Consider the following 21102-nt stretch of genomic DNA (forward strand, 5'->3'; position numbering starts at 1 on the left):
AGCAACCTAAGCCCTGGACAAATGTGCTGGATACCAGGAAAAACCCAAATACCAATACACAGCAGGCAAAAAAACCCAACCTGTGGTCTGCCCATGTGGCTGTGACATGCAGAGAAGGCATCCATGGCAGCTGGAATCCAGCAGGCAGCTAAACCAGTGGGAGAGGTGCTGCTGGGGTGCCTGGGTCTTGCCCTGCTGTGTGGAGAATTGAGGAGTAAGGGCATATCCTGCCCTGAGGAACTGGTTGATCCTGCTGGCTCGAGGGCTGAGTGCAGCCAGTGACTTGATTGCATTTACAGTGTTAAGCTAGCTATTGAATCCTGTTAGTAGGGTCCTGCATGGACAGAAGTGGATGCACCTGGAGACCAGGAGGGTGGTTAGGGCTTGTGAAACAGAATCTGTGCTGAAGAACAACCAGGCATTGCTGCACCCCTGTGTCTGCTCCCTGGAGCTGGGAGAAAGTGGATTTTGCAGTGTGTGACTAACCCAAAATGTGCCAAGATGGGCCTCTGTGCAGCAACATGACTCACTTCCTTCTGAGGACAAACAATATCCCCCCATTCCCACAGGTCCAGCAGCATGAACAAACTTGTAGCCCAGTTGCACCAACACCTCCATCATAGGACTGCCCTCCTGCTTCCTGGGACATCCCAGCATCTCCCACCTCTTCTGCCACTGCTGACAGGTGGCTGGGGATAGAAGAGACACCAGCACTGAATGCACCAAAGCTGTCCAGGGTGCCTCTTTCCCCAAACAGGAGGCATGAGGGGGAACCAGGATTCCTGTTTCCCTCCTGCCACTGTGATATTCATCTTCCCAGGCTGAAACACAGCAATCTCCTTCCTTTTTTCTGGAGACCACAGCTCCCACCACACACTGGACTGTGAATGGGATCTCTTTCCTGACAGCAGTCAGTGTGTAAGGTGGGCTGAGTGGCCTGAGGTCATTTGTCCTGTCAGACCTCCTGTTCCTCTCTGCTCCTCTCCCCTCCTGTGTGAACACAACCCCCAGGGCCCCATCCTCTGGATGCCTGCAACTCATTGTGTCTGACCTTGGAGATTTGCAACAGAGATCTGAGTAATTAAGAACCAAAGCTACATTTCTGTGTCAAAGTCATTATGAAGACATCCCTGTAGCCTTTTAAAACCATCTTACCTCAACTAATCCATAGGGAAGGCTTTCCTCCCTCTGGGACAGAGAGACACCCTTTCACTCCCAAAATTCAAAGTGCACAGAGAGTTTTTAACCTCCCTAGCACAGAATTAAGACAAATACCCCAGTTTTTCTCAGGCATACCAGTGAAGGGAAAGCAGCAACTGCCTGATCTGTCCAGCATTGCAGTCAGTTTGGTGGCTCTGTGTCCTCGTTCTTGTTGTGCTCACTTTTCATGAGCAGAGAGCAGAAATGTTCATGGAAAATGGATTTCAGGGGCGTGCGCATAACTGTTCCTGGAAATCTAATTTTACATGTTCAATAAAATCATCTCCTACCAAACAAGAGTTGAACAGGAAAAACCCATGAAGACACTTAGCTGACCACTGCACAATTACCTTCACTAGGTCCAAAGAGCAGAAAGTGTGAATGTATCCCAGCAAATGTACAAGTAATATTGTTAGGCAACCAGGAAAAAGCAGCTAAAATCAAATGATTAATGACCTTTTTTTTTCTTGTTTTTTTTTAATGTGGTATGAACAGGAAGGTTTAAAGCTCAGTTTTTGCAAGATGCTTCTTGCAGGAGCAGGTCTGTTTGGAAATCAAGCAGATGCCTGGAGATAATGGCTGTGAGAAGCCCTAAATACCCATCTACCTATCAAGTGTGTAGACAAGCTCACCAAATGATAACATCTTGTTACCTTACCAGGAAATGGGGAAGAAATGATCAGCAAGATTAGGCAAAAAACCAGGCACTTCTCTAGAATTTCTGAAATCCCTTCCAGCTCTTGACTAAGATATTTTTCTTGTCACAGAATAAACCAAGGACTGTTAAAAAAACACAGTTTCCCAGGGTAGCGGAAAGGGATGTAAGACAGAAGAACTAAAAAAGCATGATACAGGAAAAGCTCCATCAAAAATAATGAATCTAAATTCACTGTTTCAGTGGCTGAAGAAACAAAGGATGAGATTGTCTGGCTCTGGACGTTGGAGCCTTAATGTGCTGCTAATAATGTTTATATCATAAAGCAGCATCGCTGCATTAGCTTTGATTTAGCAACGCCAGTTTACATCAGCTGAGGAAGCCATCTGTAAATTCAGCCCCACAAATGTAAATACAGTGAAGGAAGAAAGGCTTGGTCATCCCTGGAGGACATAAGAAGGGGGCTGTTGGGCTGACCTGGGCACTCTCCAGTGCCCACCCTGCTGTCACAGCTTTGTCACCTGTCAGAGGTGCAAAAGGGACATGTGGTCTGTGTGGCTCAGCCTCTGGCTGTGCAGACCCATCCATCTAGTCCTGGCAGTTCTGCTTTACTTCACTCCAGCTGTGCTCCACTCCAGCTGCACAGAGGACAAGCCTCAGAAACTCTTCAAAACTCCAAGTGCCACTAGAAGAGATTTTTGGATAAAACTATAAAAGTGATATTAAAAGATTGCTGGGACCAGACGGTTTCACTCAAGAGCTCTGAGGGAACTCAGACTTGAAATTGCTGACCTATTCAGTACAATACCACAGCAGCTGTTGAAATGGCGAGGCACCACAGGAATGGAAGGTGGCAAATGTTACATTCATTCTTAAAAAGGGCCTTTAGAGGTCATCCAGAAACCTGTGGGCTGGGAAACTGGGCAAGGCGGATTGACAGAAAGCATAACAAAAAGCAGGATAGCTGAAAGTGCGATAGAATGGGAAAGAGCAAAGTTTGTTGAGTGAGAACTCAGGCATTGCAAATCCATACGTGTCAAGACCTGGGCAATTTGAGGTATTCGTAAAAAATCCAGCTGCAAAAGGTGGAGAGTAATCTCAGAAACTGAATGGCAGCTTGATGAAATCACCTATGAAATTCACCAGCAGCAAATAAAAAGCGAGAACTGTGAGAAATACCAAGCCAAGCCTACTAAGACCGTCAGGGGCACTAAATTAACGTCAGGCAGGAAGGAAACCTCAGTCAGTGAGTTTGCTGAAAATTCCAGTTTACTCTTCATCTGTTCAAGGTGTTAACAATGCAAGAAAAAAAGCCTTAGGAATGACTACAGAATTAAAAGAGAATGAGAATGTTTCCTTCTAGGAACACTGCCTTAAACACTGGGTGTCCACCAAGGAGGATATAGAACAATCCATGAAGACACAGAAGAGATGAGAACTACAGCAGTGTCCTTCTTCTTGGCCACCTCAGCTGAGAAGGGATGTGAGAGAGATCCTGGCAACCCAACATGGAAATGTGACCAGGGGACCATTATTTGTGCCTGTTGTCACAAGGGAAAGGCAGCACAACCCAATCTATTGGGATGGAGGTCTAATACGAAGAAAAGGAAGTACTTCTTTCGCACAATGCAAAATTGAATTATGGCACTTGTCACAGGATGCTGTGAAGACCAGAATTATAAAAGAATTCCAAAAGGGGTTAGCCAAATTCTTGGAGGCTTGACCCATCTGCAGCTGTTAAACACAATGACCCAAATGCCAGTCAAAAATTCCCTTAACCACAGTCTGCTCTCTACTGAGCTGGTAATATCACTGAGGAATCATGCTATGCTTGCCCTGTCCTTACACCCTTTACCTCACAGTCTGCTGCTGGAATGAGCTGCCCAGTTAGCTGGACCTTTGCTCAGAGCCACTATCACTGCATAAGGCATATTACACATGGCATAGGATGTGTAATAAATACCCATTAAGAAATGGGTATTTATTGCAGGTGTTGACCAAGTTTGTTCACCTCACAAGAAAGTTTTGTCTCTGCCAGGTGCTAATATCTGATACCTTGGGAGAAAGGCATTTCTGTCCTAAAAATCTATCATGCCCCTCGCAGTCTGTACCAAAGACCAGCTCCTTCCTGATCTCCCACAGCTGCTCTGCTAAATCCATAAACCATGACAGTGGATTACCTTTATCATTGATTTAACTGTCACCACTAAAAGTAGTTAGCAGTCATGAAATAAGCCAGCAAGCGCATTTGAAGCAATGCCCTCCCGAGGCACATATTTCCTTTTATCAGTTTTAAATTAATTCTCCTTCATTGCGTGACGTGTGCCTTATTCTCACTTTGCAGGATGAGTAAAAAGGAAGCACCGATCACTTTCCATCTCCCGCTCCATCATTTCGTTCACTCATCTGCTCTGCTCTCCCTTCTGCTGCTTCCCCCTTCCAGCTGACACAGGCCAGCATTACACAACCATGGCTTTTGCCAAGAGGGATTCCTTTCCTTGCTGAGGTGTGGCTGCTGTGCAGGACACAGTGAAGGAGAAGGTGGTGGGGATGAGTTATGGATCACCCGCAGGAGGAGAGGGGCAGGTGAGAATCCCTCGCTGCTGTGGCTGGACCTTGGCACCAGAGCGCTTGGCTGGCTGGCTGTGCTCAGCCTGCTCAGTGCAAAAACAGCCTGTGTTTTTCACTGCTACCAGTCTGGCATCTCCTGCCAGCTCTAGGCATTTCCTTTCTGAAGAAAAAAACAACCGAGGTTGGATCATTCACTTCTGGGGTTGTGCTAAACTTGCCAGCATCTGTTCCATCTGAGCAGCAGGGGAAAAACACTGGTCCTGGACTGGGAGAGAAAGGGAAGGTACCAAGTTATAATGTGAGAAATGAAAGCAAGAAAAACAGCATCTTGAGAGATGTTAAAGACAAAAACAAATGCTGTGAACAGGAGCAGAGACAGATTTCAGAGGAAAGGAAGGAAGACAGTGACTAAAGCACCAAGAGTGAAAACAGTGTACACATGGAAACTGAGTCCAGACTCCCAGGGTTTCTTTGTACTTGTTTTTCCTACCATTTCACAGAAATCATGATGCTGGCGGGATCCCTCTATACCCAAGGGTCAGTGATGTCAATGAAAGTTGGTGGAGCTGCACTGATTTGTATCCATTAAGAAGTGACTTTCTCAAATTTCCCAGAATTTTTGGAGTTTAAAATAATGCCCTGAGAACCCAGCTGAAAACAACAGTTAGGATTATCCTTAACTCAGGCCATACTAAAACCTAATTAAAGATTATTTAGAATGCATGCATTATTTTGTAAGAGTCGCAGAATTCCCAACTTTGGATGGTCACGTTGAAAACACATCCCTGTAAAAATGTGTGTAACACTTTTCTGTCAGTTCAGGAGTCACAGCAAATGCACATAGAGCTCTACAAATTCCAGCTCAGCAAACAACTACTTTAGAAAGCAAAATAAGTAAATATTATCTCTTTTCCCACAAGCTTCTGTTTAACTTCTTGGATTTACCTTTCCATCACTCTCCCTTTCCTTCAAAATGCAATAGGTGGAGTTTAAAATAAAAACTTCAAAATAGAAAAAAAGGGGGGAAAAAACTTGATCCCTACTTTCTTTTAAAAAAAACAACACTGCTTGTTTTTTTTTTTTTTATTTTTCCCTGAGTGTTTGTCAGGTCAAACTAAAGCTTGTCAATATTTAAGGGTCCCTTTGCAGACAAAATCCTTCCTTGCTGTCATTTTGACTGCACAAGCTGAATACAAAGCCCTTTCAGTATTTTTTTTAACTCTCAAGTTATATTTTACAGGACACAATCCACTCTCCCCTGTGAATCCCTCCCTCCCCTCCATCCCTTTGCTCTCTTTCAGGAACTGCCCTAATCTGGCTGGGGCTGTCTCAGCTGAAGGTGACACTGAGGGAGGGAGGGCCCATCTGGTGACACTCCACCATGCTGGGCCATCCTCACTGCCCAGACCTCTCTCTGGTCCTGCTGCATTTTATAACCCGATTACCACAGACTTGGTAAATTCAGACAGATTGCCTACCAGCAAAACGCTCAATATCCCATTATCAGATTTGTGGGCCCACCATCCCTCTTCATTTAGGATGTAATAGGAAGTGTCAGTAATGTCCTAGGGACTTTGGCTTGAAAATGAGTCTTGACTATGCAAATCATAAGTGCACTGGGTGAAGATACTCCACAGACTCACAACAATTTTAAAACATTTTTTATTTAAATATTAAATAAAACACATCAACTAATCATTTTGGTGTACACCTCTCATTTTAACATAAGAAATAAAATGATTGTTCAGTCATGATAAAAAATAAACTATACATCTCAATTAAACCAATCACGTAGTGTCTTTAAATACCCTATTGCATTGCAGTCTGCAGAACAGCACTGTCATGATATCTACAAAAAAAAAAAAAACCCAGACTTTTAAATTGACCTCTTCTGCTCCAGCAATAATTCCAAAGAGGTTCTACAGCAATTGGAAAAGAAAAAAAATACTATGAAAGTAAAGTGCTTGTCATTGCTCAGGACAGGAAACAAAAGAACCTGTGGCCTTTAGATCCATGGCATTAAACAAAACACAAATTGAGGAGGAAGTTCTGTGGTTTAAGTACATGTGCTACCCCTTACAAAAATGAAGGCCAAGTTGCTGCTTTGTGACAAGCTGGCTTCTTCTTGCCCTTCTCTCCAGCCATCTCCATGCAATCTCTTTTTTGGGTTGGGTTTTTTGGGGGGTTGTTTGTTTGTTATCTTTTAAACCCACACTACAAATGAGCATGAGACTTTGGTGTTTTCTCTGCTGCAAGGCACCACTCATTAACAGGAGTTCAACTCGAGCAACTTTCTGTCACTTTGAAGCTTCCAGACCATGGAGCAGCAGTGGCAAGCTGGAGATGCACCAGTACAGACACACAGATACAACACACAGATAGAGAGGTTGTTTATGGAGAGCCACAGACAGAGCCACATGACATCTTCAACTCTTCCTACTACCACCAATTAACCTGGTCAATCTTTGGCTTTTTTCTTGTTTTTTTTCCTTAAAAAAAAAACCCAAACAAAACAACTAAACAAACCAAACAAAAAAGAAAACCCAAAAAAAACCCCCAAAACAGGTCTCTATATTATTTGCAAATGTGTAATACTGCAGGTTGCATGAAGCCAAGGTAACTTGAAGGCACCCTGTGTCATACTAGGGAGATGGGTCCTTTAAGCATTTAGACAGAATGCAGCTACACTCTGACACTCGGATGGCAGCTCCCAACCAAGCTGTCTCACTGTCTGCTCACCTGCTTCCAAAGTTTGCATGCACTCCCCAACTCATGTCTGTAGGAGCACAGCCTGTCCTCCCCTTTAAAACCTCAGCATAACTTCTATTGACACCAACAGAAGTCATGGTCTGCCTCGGGAGGGGAGTTGGGGTTTATACCAGAAACACAACAGAAGCATATTACAAAATATAAAAAATAACTAGTGTTACATAGTTTTCTGCTTCCTATTTATATACATATACAGCATTAAAAACCATACGAAAAAACACCTATCTAATGCAAAACCTCGTTTTGCTAATATGCCAAAAAACAAACCAACCAAAAACAAACACCCAAAGATTGTGCTGTTTTACTCACTTTTAATACAGTTTTGTTCAGAAAAAGCTGTACTCTGTTAGAGTAGAATTCTGTTCTAGCCTATTCCTTTTGTCTTTGTCAGTATATAATTATAACCAATATTGCACATTTCCCCAAGAGTCAGTTCTGTTTGGACCCTGATAATGAAATGCATAAAAACATAATTAGCAGCGGAAATAACAATGTGCAGCACTAAGAAATACCCCTCAGGCAACTTTGTAGGCAACCTCCAGGAGGGCTTTTTAAAAAGAAAAGCCTTCCCATTACCCCATAGGTGCTGCTGCTTCCCTCCTCAGTGCCTCGGCAAGAATATGAACAAACTTAAGAGTTTATAGAAAGGTTCCTAAAGATTACCCAGACCAACAAAATATGGGCATGTGTGCACCCGTGTGTATGTACACACACACCACTCCCCAACAAACATCCCTGCAAAAGACCAGGCATTATGCAATTTGGATCCTGATTATCAAGGGATACATTTCCAATAGTTACTGCTTCTGTACTAATTAGAAGGGCATGCTGAGCTTTTCCAGCTGATGTATCAAGCAAGAAGTTCACAGTTTTCATTTAAAGTATGTGTATCTGGGAGGTGTGGAATGGGGATGTTGGTTCCTTTAAATAAAATGAGTGTTAACAGGAGGGAAAAGGAAAAACAACAAATGGCAATGCTTCCATTTTTGTCTTCTATGAATGCATAATGCTGCATGCCACTGGTTTTCTGTTTATTTTTTTTTTTAAGAGGTAATCATCTTCACAAACCCATAAATGAATATTGTGAAAAAGGGAGGCTCTGGTCCCTTCTTTGAAAAGCCTCTCCCTGCTGTGTCACCACTACTGACAGCTGCTAATCTTGCATAACAGCAGAGCTGTATTGGTCTGACTTGAGTACAGTACCGAAGAGTTCTTCCCCAGCCACATCCCTCCCTGCCCCCACAAACGCCCCACCCATCTGCCCCATCATTATTTTTTCCTTTAAAAAAAAAAAAAAATCAGTTTCTATTCGTATTTGTTCAGTGCAAGAATAGTAGAAGCAAAAAGACATACATATTGCTTGTTTCAGTCCTATAAAGTTGCCAGCTTTCTGAGCCAGACAGCCTCTTCACATACTTCAAAATTTATTGCTTCTGAGAGTCACTCGTCCCCACGCCGCCAGCCAGCCACGGAGCAGCGGTGAAAGTTCCCCCTCAACGAGAGCGGCCCGAAGCTCTCACTTGACCAGCACAAACTTGCCCAGCTGGCTGGAAGTCAGGTCCTCCATCTCACAGTCCCCATGCTGCAGGGTGACAGCATCATAGCTCGGGGATGGCGTGGAGAAGCTCTGCTGCTGGGAGAAGGGGGCGGCCAGCGGGGCCGCGCTGCTGCTGCTGCTGCTGATGTACAGGTGAGTGTCCAGCAGGTGAGCGGCCGACGACACCGGGGACACGCTCAGCCCGAAGAAATGAGGTTGGAGCAGTTGGCTGCTGCCAGCGAAGGCCAGCTCAAAGGAGTTCTCTCTTTGCAGCTCTGACAGCAGAATGGAGTTGGAGGCTTTGCAGGTTCCGTCAGAGGAGGGGATGCTGCTTGCTGCAGGTGTCTGGGAGGTCTGGGGACAAGCTGTTTGGAGTAGTTGGTGATGCTGGAACTGGAGCATTCTGAAAAAAATCCAAGGGGGAAGAGGTTAATTTCCATTGCTAGGATAATTTCATGCTCGACTCCTTCCTTTCTTGCCCCTAACCTTGACCACAACCTTGCCCTTTGTTTCATTCTCTCTATCAAACCTCTCCTTACCCCAGCCAGCACAATCAAAGCGAGCTGCCCGTGCCAGGCTTTCCCTCATTCTGTAGAGGGCAACTGTCACAACCAAGTTTATCTGATCACGATTTGGCCACCTAATAATAGATGTTCTAGAGACAATGTGTGCAGATAAACCGGAAGCTCAATTTTCCATCTCGCTTCTATGGGAATGAAGAGGTGCCACCACACATGACATTTGAGGCCACTGGAACTGTGCCTCCTTTGTGGGCTGTAACTTTTCCAAATTACAAGGTCTCACTTCCTTGCCATGGGAAAATTACAGGAGGAGGCAGAGGAGGAAAGAAATCATTCCCAAAACTAACAAAGAAAAACACAGCTTGCAGTAGGGAGAAGCAATGTTTTCCCCCGCACTACCAAACTGCTTCTCAATGCAGCAACCTCCAAATATTTGAACACCAAGATTTTTGAGTGGAATTGCACGTCCTGTGTTACATGTGCCAGGGCAGGAAGCCACAAAGGAAGCCGAGCAGTTTACCCACTGCCACACAGCAAAGATGGACGAAAGAAACCCCCAGTGACCAAACCCCCAACCTCTTTTGCTGTGTTTACCCCTCCTTGCTCGCCCTTAACCCAAAGTAAACGCAATGAAAAGGCACCAAAGCTCCTCCCTCACCTCTGCTGCTGCAGCACCTCCTCCAGGAGGCTTCTCCCCTCTCTGCTGCTCCCGCTGCTGCTGTACATGCAGGTGTTGGGCTGCGTGTGCTGGAAAGGGCTCATGGCACTCCTTGCTGCCCGAGAGGAGGAGGAGGACTGACACACCTGCCGAGCAAAGCCTTTGATTTTATTCAAGCCGAGGAACCCCTTGGCTCGAGCGTTCTTCCGCAGCTGCTGCCTAAAAGCCTTCAAGCCTGTGGGACACGAGGAAAAGAAATGCACTTTAATCCTCCTCAACGCTTGCCTACAGTACAGATCAGCCTTTCTGGGCACTGCCTTCCTGCGTGTGAGAACTGGGCTAGAAGAGACTCCAGTTCACCCTCTGCCTGGTGGTCAGAGCAGGATTTCAGTAATGAAACAGGGACTGGGACAGCTGCACCCTTGTGCAGATGGACGTGCATGGCAAAGGAAAAGCCTGAGAGAAATCATGACGTTGTTCACTCCATATTTTAGGAGGAAGGTGGAGCTTGCCATCCCACTCACGGCAGCAGAAATATCTCCATGGGCAGGCTGAATCAGTGTCAGAGAACCTTTCCTCCAGACACCTTCCCCAGGGCATCCCACCCTCCCTCAGGGCCCGTGAACACGAGCGGCAGAGGATCCAGGTGCCCGGCCTCAGTGTAACACGAACGGGCAGCAAGTCTCCCTGCACCCTACCCTTTCCCAGCGGCTGCTGGGAGGGAGTAATTCCTCAGCAACAAGGCCAGGAAGGCATTACCTTGAGTTAATGAGGTATCAGATGCTCGCCTTCCTTCTTGGAAGCTGACAGGCAGGAGAGAAGCACCTCCCATGCAGCCCTGGACTTGTAACACGGGAGCGTCAGACTGGGAAGCGAGGAAAGGCGACGTCATCCTCGCTGTGGCCGGGCTCCCCGTCATTACTTGACCTGCCAAACAGCTGCTCAGGGCCACTGAGCTGTCATTTGAAGATGAAGTAAGGCAGCTGTCTGAGCTAGTTCCCTCTGTGGGGCTGGCAGAGGAGGAAATGACTATACCTATGGAGGGGAAGGAAGAAGAGAAAGAACATTCCCAAGATGAGTACAGGAAGGAACAAACATGACATCAGAGACTTCTGCCCACCTACACTGGCACTAATAAACAGCCTCGAGCTGGAGAGGTGTCCAGCAACTCCTGTTGTCCCAGGGCTTGACTCCAGCAAGGGGTCAACAAATCAACAAATAACCTCAGTTTGGGCTCCTGTCCAGCTGGCAGGGCTCAGCCAGCAACACCAGCATCACCAGGCTGTGCTGGATCAGGCACACAGCGTTTCTTTAGCACAACCAGGACAATTGTTTTGTGAACAGTTGTGCTTATTTAGTTGGTTCACAGGGTCTGGGTATGTACCAAACACAATCAGTGAGGTGTTTTTTGTTAAATTCAGGCACTTTTTCCTTCCCCAGTACAACAGCAGAAGCAAGCAGACCAGGTTTGTGACCTGCATGCTCCCCTCTGAAGAGATCTAGGTGAAATACAACAGCAAAGCTTCTCTTCCCTAAGGGCCCTGCTTATCTGTAGGAAGACAAACCTCTTTTCTAGGCTTTCCTAACCCAGTCAAAGTAAAATCAGCACACTCTCCCTCAGCATTTGGGCTCTATGGCACTCCTTCTGTGCTCTTTTCCCCTACCTACAGACACCCTTCATCTCTCCCAGACTTACTTACATGGAGGGACATGCTGATAGAAATGGGTGGTCACTTCTGCCAGGGTGTGCCTCCTGCTGGTGTTGCTAGGGATGCAGATGGGGTGGTCATATGCCTTAATTTCATCTTCCAGCTCCTTCTCTTGTCTCACTTCCTCACTGATGGTGGTGTCCAGCAGGCTGTTTGGGGAGATGGAGCGGTTCCGGAAGAGCCCATTGAAGTTGGTATCCACAGGGAAGAACACAGGCTGGAAAACATGCCAGATCACAGACTTCAGGGTCTTTTCCTTATTTCTGCATTACCTTTTAACACGCTCCATAATTCTGTGGCATGTCTTCAGTAGAAATATTGTTTGAGAGACTACGTGACAATGTGTCCAAATGCCAAACAAAACATAGGAGGGAGAGAGCAAAAGCCACAACCCCCATTGCTGTGGATTGGCAGAACAATGAAAAAAAAAGAAACAACACAGAGTTTAGCAGGGAACACCAACCTGTAGTGGACTGCTTATGTCACAGTCCATTTCTGCCTGCAAGGATGGCTGAATCAGGCTCTGAGGTTGCTGGTAAAGCAGAGATGATCGCAGGGTTTCACTAGTGAGAGTGTCCTGAGGCATCTGGAGAGAGAGCGATGCACAGAAGCCATCACACACACTGCAGTTCCACGTGACTTTTCAGATACTGGAGAGTCACAGAATTTCAGAGCCACCTTCCCTGCAAGCTCTCTCCTCATGCTTTCTATGAAAATGAACAAAGCTAATCCATCAATGCCAACACAAACACAGAATCCTCCTCCTCCTAAGTTAGGCAATTTAACTGGAAGTGCAATTTGCAGAGGCACCCAAACCACACTTTAAAGGGGGTGGGGGCGAAGAAAATAAAATTAATGTCAGAAAAACACATTAAGTGACTCATGGAGTCCTTCTGAGGAACCTACAGGATATGCAACAAAGAAGCATAACCAAGCCATGCCTAAAAGGGCAGATTTCCATGAGAAGTCTAATCCTGTGGCTCATTATTGACCTGCACTGGAGGCAGACTATTCTTTGGACCATGACCCGCGGTCACTTCCTAGGAAACAGGGCATTAATATTCACTCAGCCTCCTGCTGAAGAACAGCAGGCTGTGTCCTGTCAGAGGGCACCACTATCAGAAATGGTTTTCAGAAGCCTGGCAGCTACATGGAAAGGGGGATGCAAAGGTGCCTCTGCTCACCTCAGCGCTGGTGATCTCGGAGCTGCGGGGCCGCGGCTGCCGGCCGGCTGCCGGCCGAGTGGACACCTGGCTGCTCCGGTACTCCTTGAGGCGCTCCAGGAGCAGGTAATAAATGGCAGCAAAATGGTTGTAGCTGCTGTTCTGCAGGGACTGGAAGACATTGGAAGGGCCTTTTGGGTTACAGGTAACTCAGGATGTAAGCAGCCAAAACTCGTCACTAAGGGCTCAGAGTAGCACGCTCGAAAAACCAAGCAAAATTCAGAAGGGCAGTGAAGATTTTATGCTGTGACACCAGATCAAGGCCACTCACTGAATGACCCCTGACTGCACCACTGGCATTCTGGTGGTCACTGGAAATGTATCTAAAGGGCAAGAACTCACCTCTACAGTCCTCTGCCTGTCGATGCCAAGGGTTTGCATGATCCCAAGGACCTGCTCGTTGTAGTCACCCAGGTTGGAGTTGTAGTTTTGCATGGAGAAGGACAAGGACTGCTGCTGCTGAAGGGAGGGGTCAGCCTGCATCCACTTGTGCTGCTTTATCTGGGAGATGGTTATCCGCTTGGTTGGGTCCACAACCAGCATCCGTCGGATTAGTGTTTCACAGTCTGGGTGACAAAGACAAACTCGTGAGCAAAGGGCAAAAATGTAACAGCCCAGCCCCAGGTCACTGCTAAGAACACTTCCCAGAAACAGTGTAAGATGCCTATGAAAACAGGAATTAAAGGCTTGTGTGCAGCTGATGACTGATCTGACTATCAGATATTCCAGACAGCACAAGAGATGTTCACACGCATATCACAAAAACAGTATTTTACCACAGGAAGCTGTACTGGATACCAGGTGGCCTTGCACCTTGTACAAGATCTGGTTTCGAGAGGATGCAGGTTTGATGGCATTACATGCACATAAAATAGGTCAGAACTTAGCACAGAACCCCATCACATACAACTTCCTGGTCCTGGCCCTATATTGCTTATTTACTTATAACCAGGAAATAAAGCTGTTCATGGCTATAACTGATAAACTTCAGACTTCAGCAGATAATCTCCACGTGAGAACAGAGGCACGTTCACTTGGTTTTGAAACCAAATCAGAGAGAGGTGATAACACTCTTCAGTTTCATGTTTCTCATCAGACTGTTGGAGTTCTCAGGAAACACTGCTGAGTCCCACTATTCCTGCTCTCCTTGGCAGCACAGCCACACTGGAACACCCCTTCTGCATAGCTAAAATATCTTAGGAGAACTACATCTAGCATTGCAGGCTAGTCTCATTAAAATCCTGTTTTCTCTCTTTTCTGAGTGATTATTTCTCCAGCTAGAGAATCAAGTGTTTTTGTAATCCATAGGGATATTCTAAGAAAGGAAACTACAGCTTTTTAGATGCACCACGAAGCAGATCCCAGAAAAGAAAACATCTTCTGCCCTACAGTGGATACATAAAAACAAAATAATTGCCAGCTGCAAACTGGATAGCTACTCCTTTGCAGCACCTGTTCTAACATTAAGGATCTGGAAAAAATCACCTTCGGACATGAAGTAGGGGATGCGGAACCGGCCCTCCAGCACTCTTTGCCTCAGAGTTGGTAAATTGGGTCCATCAAAAGGCAGAGAACCGCAGACAAGGACATAGAGAACCACCCCAAGGCTCTGCCAATAGAAAACAGCACAGCACATGAGTGACTCCAGGAAAAGCAATGATTCTGAAGGCCCACAGGCCCTCACAAGGTGTGAAACACAGTTTCTGAGGAATAGCAAGCTCACCCATATATCAAGGTGAGGTCCTTCATATTCTTTGCCTTCGAAAACTTCTGGAGCTGCATAGGGTGGGCTTCCACACCAAGTGGAGAGGGGCTCTCCCGACTTGTAAAAGTTTCCAAAGCCAAAGTCTGAAATAAAGGTGAAAATCTGGGGTAAGACAACAACACTCAACCACATACTAATATTTCAGAAGTAGCAGAAAACGGAGAGAAAGGAACAGATGTGTTGCTTTGTTTTCTGCCTATTCATTTAAGCTATTCCCTTCTGTTCACAAAATCTGTTCTGAGAAATATCTGTGACTTTTGTTGTATTTTCCCTTACAGAAATACAAACACATTTACAGGATTATCCTAGGGAAACCCAACGTCTGAACAACATGCCTGATGTTCTTTATAAAGTGACCTCTTATTTCCTATTACCTGCTAATTTGATATTCATGTTAGCATCCAGCAGGAGGTTCTCTGTTTTGAGATCCCTGTGCACGATGTGGTGGCTGTGACAATATTCCACTGCTGAGAGAATCTGCCAGAACTTCTTCCGTGCTTCACTCTCGCTCAAGTGCCCGTTGGAGGTCAGGTGATCTGCCAGACAAAATCAGAGAGGATTCAGAAACACCCCGAGGAAATTTTTCATAATCCTGCAGGTGCTGCACTTGCTGTTTGACAGCTGACAACACAAGCCCCAGGTTTTTAATCAGAATATATCTGTTACTCAGGAATGAGACAATAAAGCCATGGGTTTCTAAGGAACTGTGAGCTCCGTCAGTGAGGACTTACCAAACATTTCTCCATTCTTTGCAAACTCAGTAACAATGTACAGCATATCCTTTGTCTCCATAACCTGTGAAGAAATGAGGACACAATTAAAAAAAAAAAAACACAACCACCAGAGCTCTACAGTTTCATTTATTTTTCTATGTGAATTCTCAAACATATCCATTCAAATTCATATTTGCTGCAGCAGCTGGCAGTAAAAGTGTCTAATTTTGCACCACAGAGTTCTTTCCAAGCAAACTGGTAATGAAAAAGATAACAAATCAAGGCTTATGTGCCTACATTATACAATGGCTTCCCAGGCCATTGTTCTTCTCACCATTACCAAGCTACCTAATCTCTGTAAGAGAGCAGATGAGTGTTTAGATAATTTCATACACTCCCCTTTTGTTAAAACATGCATATATAGTTTTATGACATATTTTGAACAGGCAAAGAAACTTAGAAGTTTATGTAAAGTTTTCTTCATTTCAAGGCTAGTAGGGGCTCAGATCAGCAGAGATAGCTGCAAGCTGGACAAAGCAAGAAGTGGTATCAGATCCCCTGCTCCTGTTTGGAGTTGGCTGGGACATGGGGAGCCTTCTGTGCAAGTGATAACAGGCTGCTGTTTGTGTAACAGCAGTGCTTGATGCACATCAACAACTGTCAATATATTGCCTATCAATCTAGTATCAACTTGCTTTGATATTTCACAACATTTGCCTTTGGAGGAAAATAAAAAAGAATTACTAAAAGCCAAATGATGAATGAGAGATGCTGAGCGTTTCCAAGTTCATCTTCAGTTGCCACAGCACACCTTTGAAATGCTGCATTTCAGAATACAACATTTCCCTGGAAGCATTTCCCTCTCACGGAGCAGATACTTTGTTTTGGAAGCAGGAGGCTCACAATAGGTTAACAATCCAAAAAGCCTCAATCCTACTTCAAAGGCTGTAACTTCCAGGCTCCCAACATGTAACCTTTTCCAAAGACTCTTGTCCTCCCCTCACTACAAGTACACACAGACACAAAATGAAAATAAACAAACAAGGAGCAAAGGAAGAGAGGTTCCCAGTTTAAAAAAATGAAGGAAAGTGTTCTGGGAAACTTGCCAGCTGAATGAAATTAAGACGTGGTGCTGAAACTAAAACAATGATGAAATAATACAAGAACACACACCCTACACTGGTATGTCATCTAATTCCATCTCTGCTTCTCAGCCTCCATCAAACAGGTAAAGCATCAGTTACAACAACAAAGAAAAGAAAACTTCACTGAAAAGAAATTATGGTCCACTACCAACGTCATTTGCTGCATCAAGTGAAGTGGTTCAACGAGATGGAATTTAACCTGCTTTTCTGAATGCTCTGAAACAGTATTTTCACCCACATCATTCCACTGAAATGAACTCAACCGAACTGTTAGAATGTTTCTGTGTGTCCTATACTGCCCCGTGGGCAACCCTGACGTCAGCCCTTAACACAGAATCATTTTTGTTATGATGGGTAACACTATAAATACAAACACTTCATGTGTGTCAAGGTCTTTTAAAATAATGCTGTGCCTAAGCACCTGCCTTACTGGCTCTTCAGCCTTACATGTTAATTAAACTTCTTTTTTTCTTTCTTTCTTTTTTTTTTTTTTTTTTTTTGTTTAAGCTAACAAACCCAGCAGTAAGATCCCAGCTGATAATAGTGTTTACTACTGCACATGGACTTTCAGACCTGCTGCTTCATCCCATCTCCACCTTTCTCCCCTCTGCCCTTTCAGACAGGTCCAGAAAGACTGACACCTCTGCCCTGCTCACGGCAGGGGCTTGCACCAGATGACCTTTAAAGGTCCCTTCCAACCCAAACTGTTCTGTCATCTTAAATCCACATGGCATTGTTTAAATGATTAAGAGGAACTTACACCAAAGGTACTCAGATCAAACGTTTAGAATTTGCAAAGCAGTCCTTGCTCACAAGACAAATGTGATCCTGCTTTCTGCACGACACATTAATTTGTTCCCACGGTTAAAAATATCCATCAGTGCAGAAACTAAACAAATCTAAACCAAAATTCATGTTGAGAAACTCTGCAGGGGAAAGATACTTAAAATACACTTTCAAAACTACACAAACTGCAACAGAACAACCAAACAGGTGATTTTTTACATATTCTAAGATACCAACATTTACCACTTTTTCCATTTTCACTAATCTAATTCTTTGATTAAGTTTCCACTTAGACTTTCTACTTAAATTAATTTGGTTTAATTGGTGATTTTAAATCCCTTCCACTTAAGGCAAACTCAACTTTAGTGCTTCCTTCTCTCCCACCCAATGTGAGTTTAAGTCTTCCTCTTATCTAAAGCACGTAAGAAGTTCCAGTCCTCTAAACTGGGAAAAGCAGATGAGATAGGAAAAGCAAGTTAATCACAGAAGTTCAGCTAACCCGTTCCTCAGTCTGAAACAAACGTCAGCCTGGTTTCAACTTTGTAAATTTTAAAGTGCATTTTGTCAAAAAGCTGCCTAATACCAGAATCTTGTTCAAAGAATGAAGAATGACTTTGAAGACATCCAGTTTACTTCAAACGTTTTTCAAAAAGTATTTCAGTATTTCAATGTGCTTTCTCTCCACAAATATTAGATGCAAAAATCACATGCAAGAGACCACAAGCATATTTTATCTACGTGCTGCACTTCAAAGGTGGACTCTTACCTGATATAGCTTGATAATGTGGGGATGATTCAAAAGCTTCATTATCTGAACTTCTCTATAAATCTTCTCCAGATTGCTCGGGTCTAACCTTGTTTTGTCTATTATTTTTATTGCAACCTGCAAATTTAAATAACAACAAAACAACCCCAGGTATTACAAAACAGGTACTCTCACTGTTCAGATACCTTAAAAAAAAAAAAGACACACCCCCGCACAAACACACCACTCACAAAATCCAAGTAAAGTAGCTTTTAAAGTAGCTTTTAAAGCACGGACTTGACAAAGCTGATTCTGTTTTTCTGAACCGCACAGAATTCGCGGCACAGAACGTTTTCGTTTTTCTTTTCTACGTCAAAGGATTACACGTAAGGTAGCGAGCAGAACTGCAGAAATTAGCACTGGACAGGATTCTGTAAATCTTTTAATCCGTCCCATGCCAGTGAAAAACAGATCCCTGTAACAGACTATCTCCTACTGTAGTGACTGAGACGATTTTGACATGCACCAGAAATATAAATACGGCTGCACGCCCAGGAAAAAAATATTTCTGCAAAGAAGACCCCGGGTTCTTTGTTCTTGAAGAACACTGAATGAAAAAAAACCCCAAAAAACCAAAACGCCTGAAGTCTTCAAGAGATCCTTAATCTGCACGGCGTTTTCAGCAAAGTGAGAGTAACTCAACGGAGCTACAGTAACATTCAGAACCGCGGGAGCTGGGGTGGGTTTTTTTGCACGCATCCTCGCCGAGTTTTCATTTCACACAGCGGGAAAACTCGCAGCCCCTGTCCTGCGGAGCGCGGCATCACCGCGGGCGTGCGAAGGCAGCAGCGCCCGCGGGGCTCCGCGCCCGCTCCCCGCGCCCCGACAGCGCCGGCCCCGCGCACCCACCTGCGTCTTGGTCACCCTGTGCCGGGCCAGCTTGACCACGGCGAAGTTGCCTTTCCCCAGGGTCCTCTCGATGTCGTAGAAGCCGACTCGCAGGGGCCGCTGCTGGCCGTGCGCGGCCGCGGGCGCCGAGGCGAACTCCGACATGATCACCATGGCTCAGGCGGGGGGCGGGCAGCGCCTCAGGACGGGAGCATCCGCGCAGCACCTGCACGGACACGGCAGCGCCTCAGGACGGGAGCATCCGCGCAGCACCTGCACGGACACGGCACCGTCAGCCGCGCTCCGCTCCGCTCCGCCGGCCCTGCCCGCCCCGTCCGCGCCGCCGCCGGCCCCGCTCCCCCCGCGGCCGCGCAGAGCCCGGCGGAGCGGCCGTGGAGCCGCCTCGTACCTGGCGGGCGGAGCGCGGTGTGCGCGCAGGGCTGTGCGGGCGGGCGGCCGTGCGTGTGAGTGCGGCGGGGCGAGCGCGCACCGGGGGGCAGGCGGCACCACGCGGGATGTCCCGGCCCCCTGCCCTGCCCGCCCCTCGCCTCCATCCGCGCACCGCCCTCCCCGCCCGCCTCTTCCCCCCGCCCACCGCCGAAAGCCGAGACGGGCCCATTGACGTCACTTTGACGCCAGCGAGACGCGCGCCCGGGCGCGGGGCTGAAGGGGAGCGGAGACACCGGGACGTTGCCAGGGAACGGGCGGCGCTGACGCGGGCGCTGATGGAGCCGTCGCCCGGGAGACCCGGGGGGGCGGTGACGTCAGGGCGGAGGGAGGCAGGGATGGAGGGGGGGGTCGGGGGGTCTCCTGCCCACCCCCCGGCCCGGCCCGGCCCGCCCTCCCGGCGGGGTCGCTCCCCGGAGTGGCGGCGGCTCCCGACGGGGCGTCCCCGCAGCGCGGGGATGTCGCGACTGCGGCGCCGCCCCGGCGACAGCACCTGGCGCTGGTGACCCCCCGGTGACCGCCGCTGCTGCCGGCGGGGGTGCCGAGCGCCGGTGTCCCCAGCCGCCGAGGCACCTCTAGCGCAGCGAGATGGGGAAGTCCCGCTGGCAGTCGGAAAAGTGCGGCTGCAGCCCTGCAGGGGAGCGCTTCTCCCCGATCCCGAGGCACAGGGGGGCTGTGGATGCGCCGCACCCTTTGCACTGGTGCCTGCAGCAGGAAACGGAGCCGCCTTCCCCTGCGCAAGGCCGGTTTCCCTGTCCCTGCTTTCCAGGGTGGGATGGAGGGGATGCTGCAGAGTATCCCCTCAAGGGCTGGGGACACCCCGATCTGGGGACAGCAGCCCTCTGGGTCCACCAGCTGAACACTGACAGCAGCAAAAGCAATAATAAAGAGTATATATGTATGTGTGTGTGTATATATATATATAAAATCACAGAATGGTTTGGGTTGGAAGAGACTATGTAAAGATCCTTCAGTCCCAATGTCCTGCCATGGGCAGGGACACCTTCCTCTAGACCAGGTTGCTCAGAGCCTCATCCAGCCTCATGTTGAACACCTCCAGGGATGGGGCAGCCACAGCTTTTCTGGGCAACCTGTTCTGGTGTCTCACTACCCTCACAGTAAAGAATTTCTTCCTGATATCTAACCTAAACATACCCTCTGTCAATTTGAAGCCATTGCACCCTGTCCTGTCACTCCAGGTCCTTGTAAATAGTCTGTCTCCATCTTTCTTGTCAGCTCCCTTCAGGTACTGGAAGGCTGCAATTAGGTCACCCTGAAGCTTCTCTTTTCCAGGCTGAACAATCCCAATTCCCTCAGCCTTTGCTCGCAGGGGAGGTGCTCCATCCCTCTGATCATCTTGGTGGCCTCCTCTGGGCTCTCTCCAATACATCCATCTCCCATATATTTGTGCAGCCCTGTGATAGTATTGCAACCCAACACTCAGAATACACCTGCAGTGCCATTATCCCTGCTCAGCGTGGAAGGGAGGCTTGGGAAATTTCCCTTTGGCACACCAAGGCTTAAGGATATTGTATAGGACTGAACCTCAGCCAAGAGACTCCTCTCAAGGTCAGATGTGAAACAGCAGATGCACAGGGTTCAAACATGGACATCTTCAGCCTCCATGCAGCAAGTGACCAAAATGTTTGTACACTTGAAGTCAAATTCCAATCTAGTCTCAAAAAGTTTTGAATGATGCCAGCCATATCTGCTTTTCAGCATTATCTTCTCTATTGCAGTCAGTCTAGGCTCTTTTCAGACAGGTAATTC

The 21102-nt window shown here is 46.8% G+C and overlaps 1 protein-coding gene across 2 annotated transcripts; it reads right to left on the reverse strand.

The window, feature by feature from the left end:
• Positions 1 to 8461: 8461 nt before the first annotated feature.
• On the reverse strand, positions 8462 to 19429 carry SIK1 (salt inducible kinase 1). Of its 2 annotated transcripts, none has more exons than XM_084201497.1 (14): positions 19295 to 19429; positions 18907 to 19158; positions 18019 to 18135; positions 15340 to 15403; positions 14983 to 15144; positions 14567 to 14691; positions 14329 to 14452; positions 13186 to 13409; positions 12805 to 12954; positions 12084 to 12206; positions 11612 to 11837; positions 10671 to 10946; positions 9912 to 10146; positions 8462 to 9135 (listed from the first exon to the last, which is right to left on the reverse strand). In XM_084201497.1, the coding sequence occupies exons 2-14, from the start codon at positions 19057 to 19059 to the stop codon at positions 8712 to 8714; spliced, it is 2403 nt and encodes an 800-aa protein (XP_084057623.1). In that variant the 5' UTR covers positions 19060 to 19158; positions 19295 to 19429; the 3' UTR covers positions 8462 to 8711. The 2 variants fall into 2 exon arrangements, with proteins under 2 accessions (XP_084057623.1, XP_084057624.1); XM_084201498.1 differs by having other exon boundaries at positions 18907 to 19111; positions 19295 to 19407.
• Between the last annotated feature and the right edge of the window lie 1673 nt (positions 19430 to 21102).

This window comes from Fringilla coelebs (assembly GCF_963513975.1).
Source record: "Fringilla coelebs genome assembly, chromosome: 2".
Taxonomy (NCBI): domain Eukaryota; kingdom Metazoa; phylum Chordata; class Aves; order Passeriformes; family Fringillidae; genus Fringilla; species Fringilla coelebs.

Excerpts from the sequence above, each read along its gene's own strand:
- SIK1 (XM_084201497.1), bottom strand. The coding sequence starts at position 19,059 with ATGGTGATCATGTCGGAGTTCGCCTCGGCGCCCGCGGCCGCGCACGGC. Across the intron at positions 18,136-18,906 it reads ACAGGGTGACCAAGACGCAG|GTTGCAATAAAAATAATAGA; the intron begins GTGGGTGCGCGG and ends TTAAATTTGCAG. Across the intron at positions 15,404-18,018 it reads ACATTATCAAGCTATATCAG|GTTATGGAGACAAAGGATAT; the intron begins GTAAGAGTCCAC and ends ATTTCTTCACAG.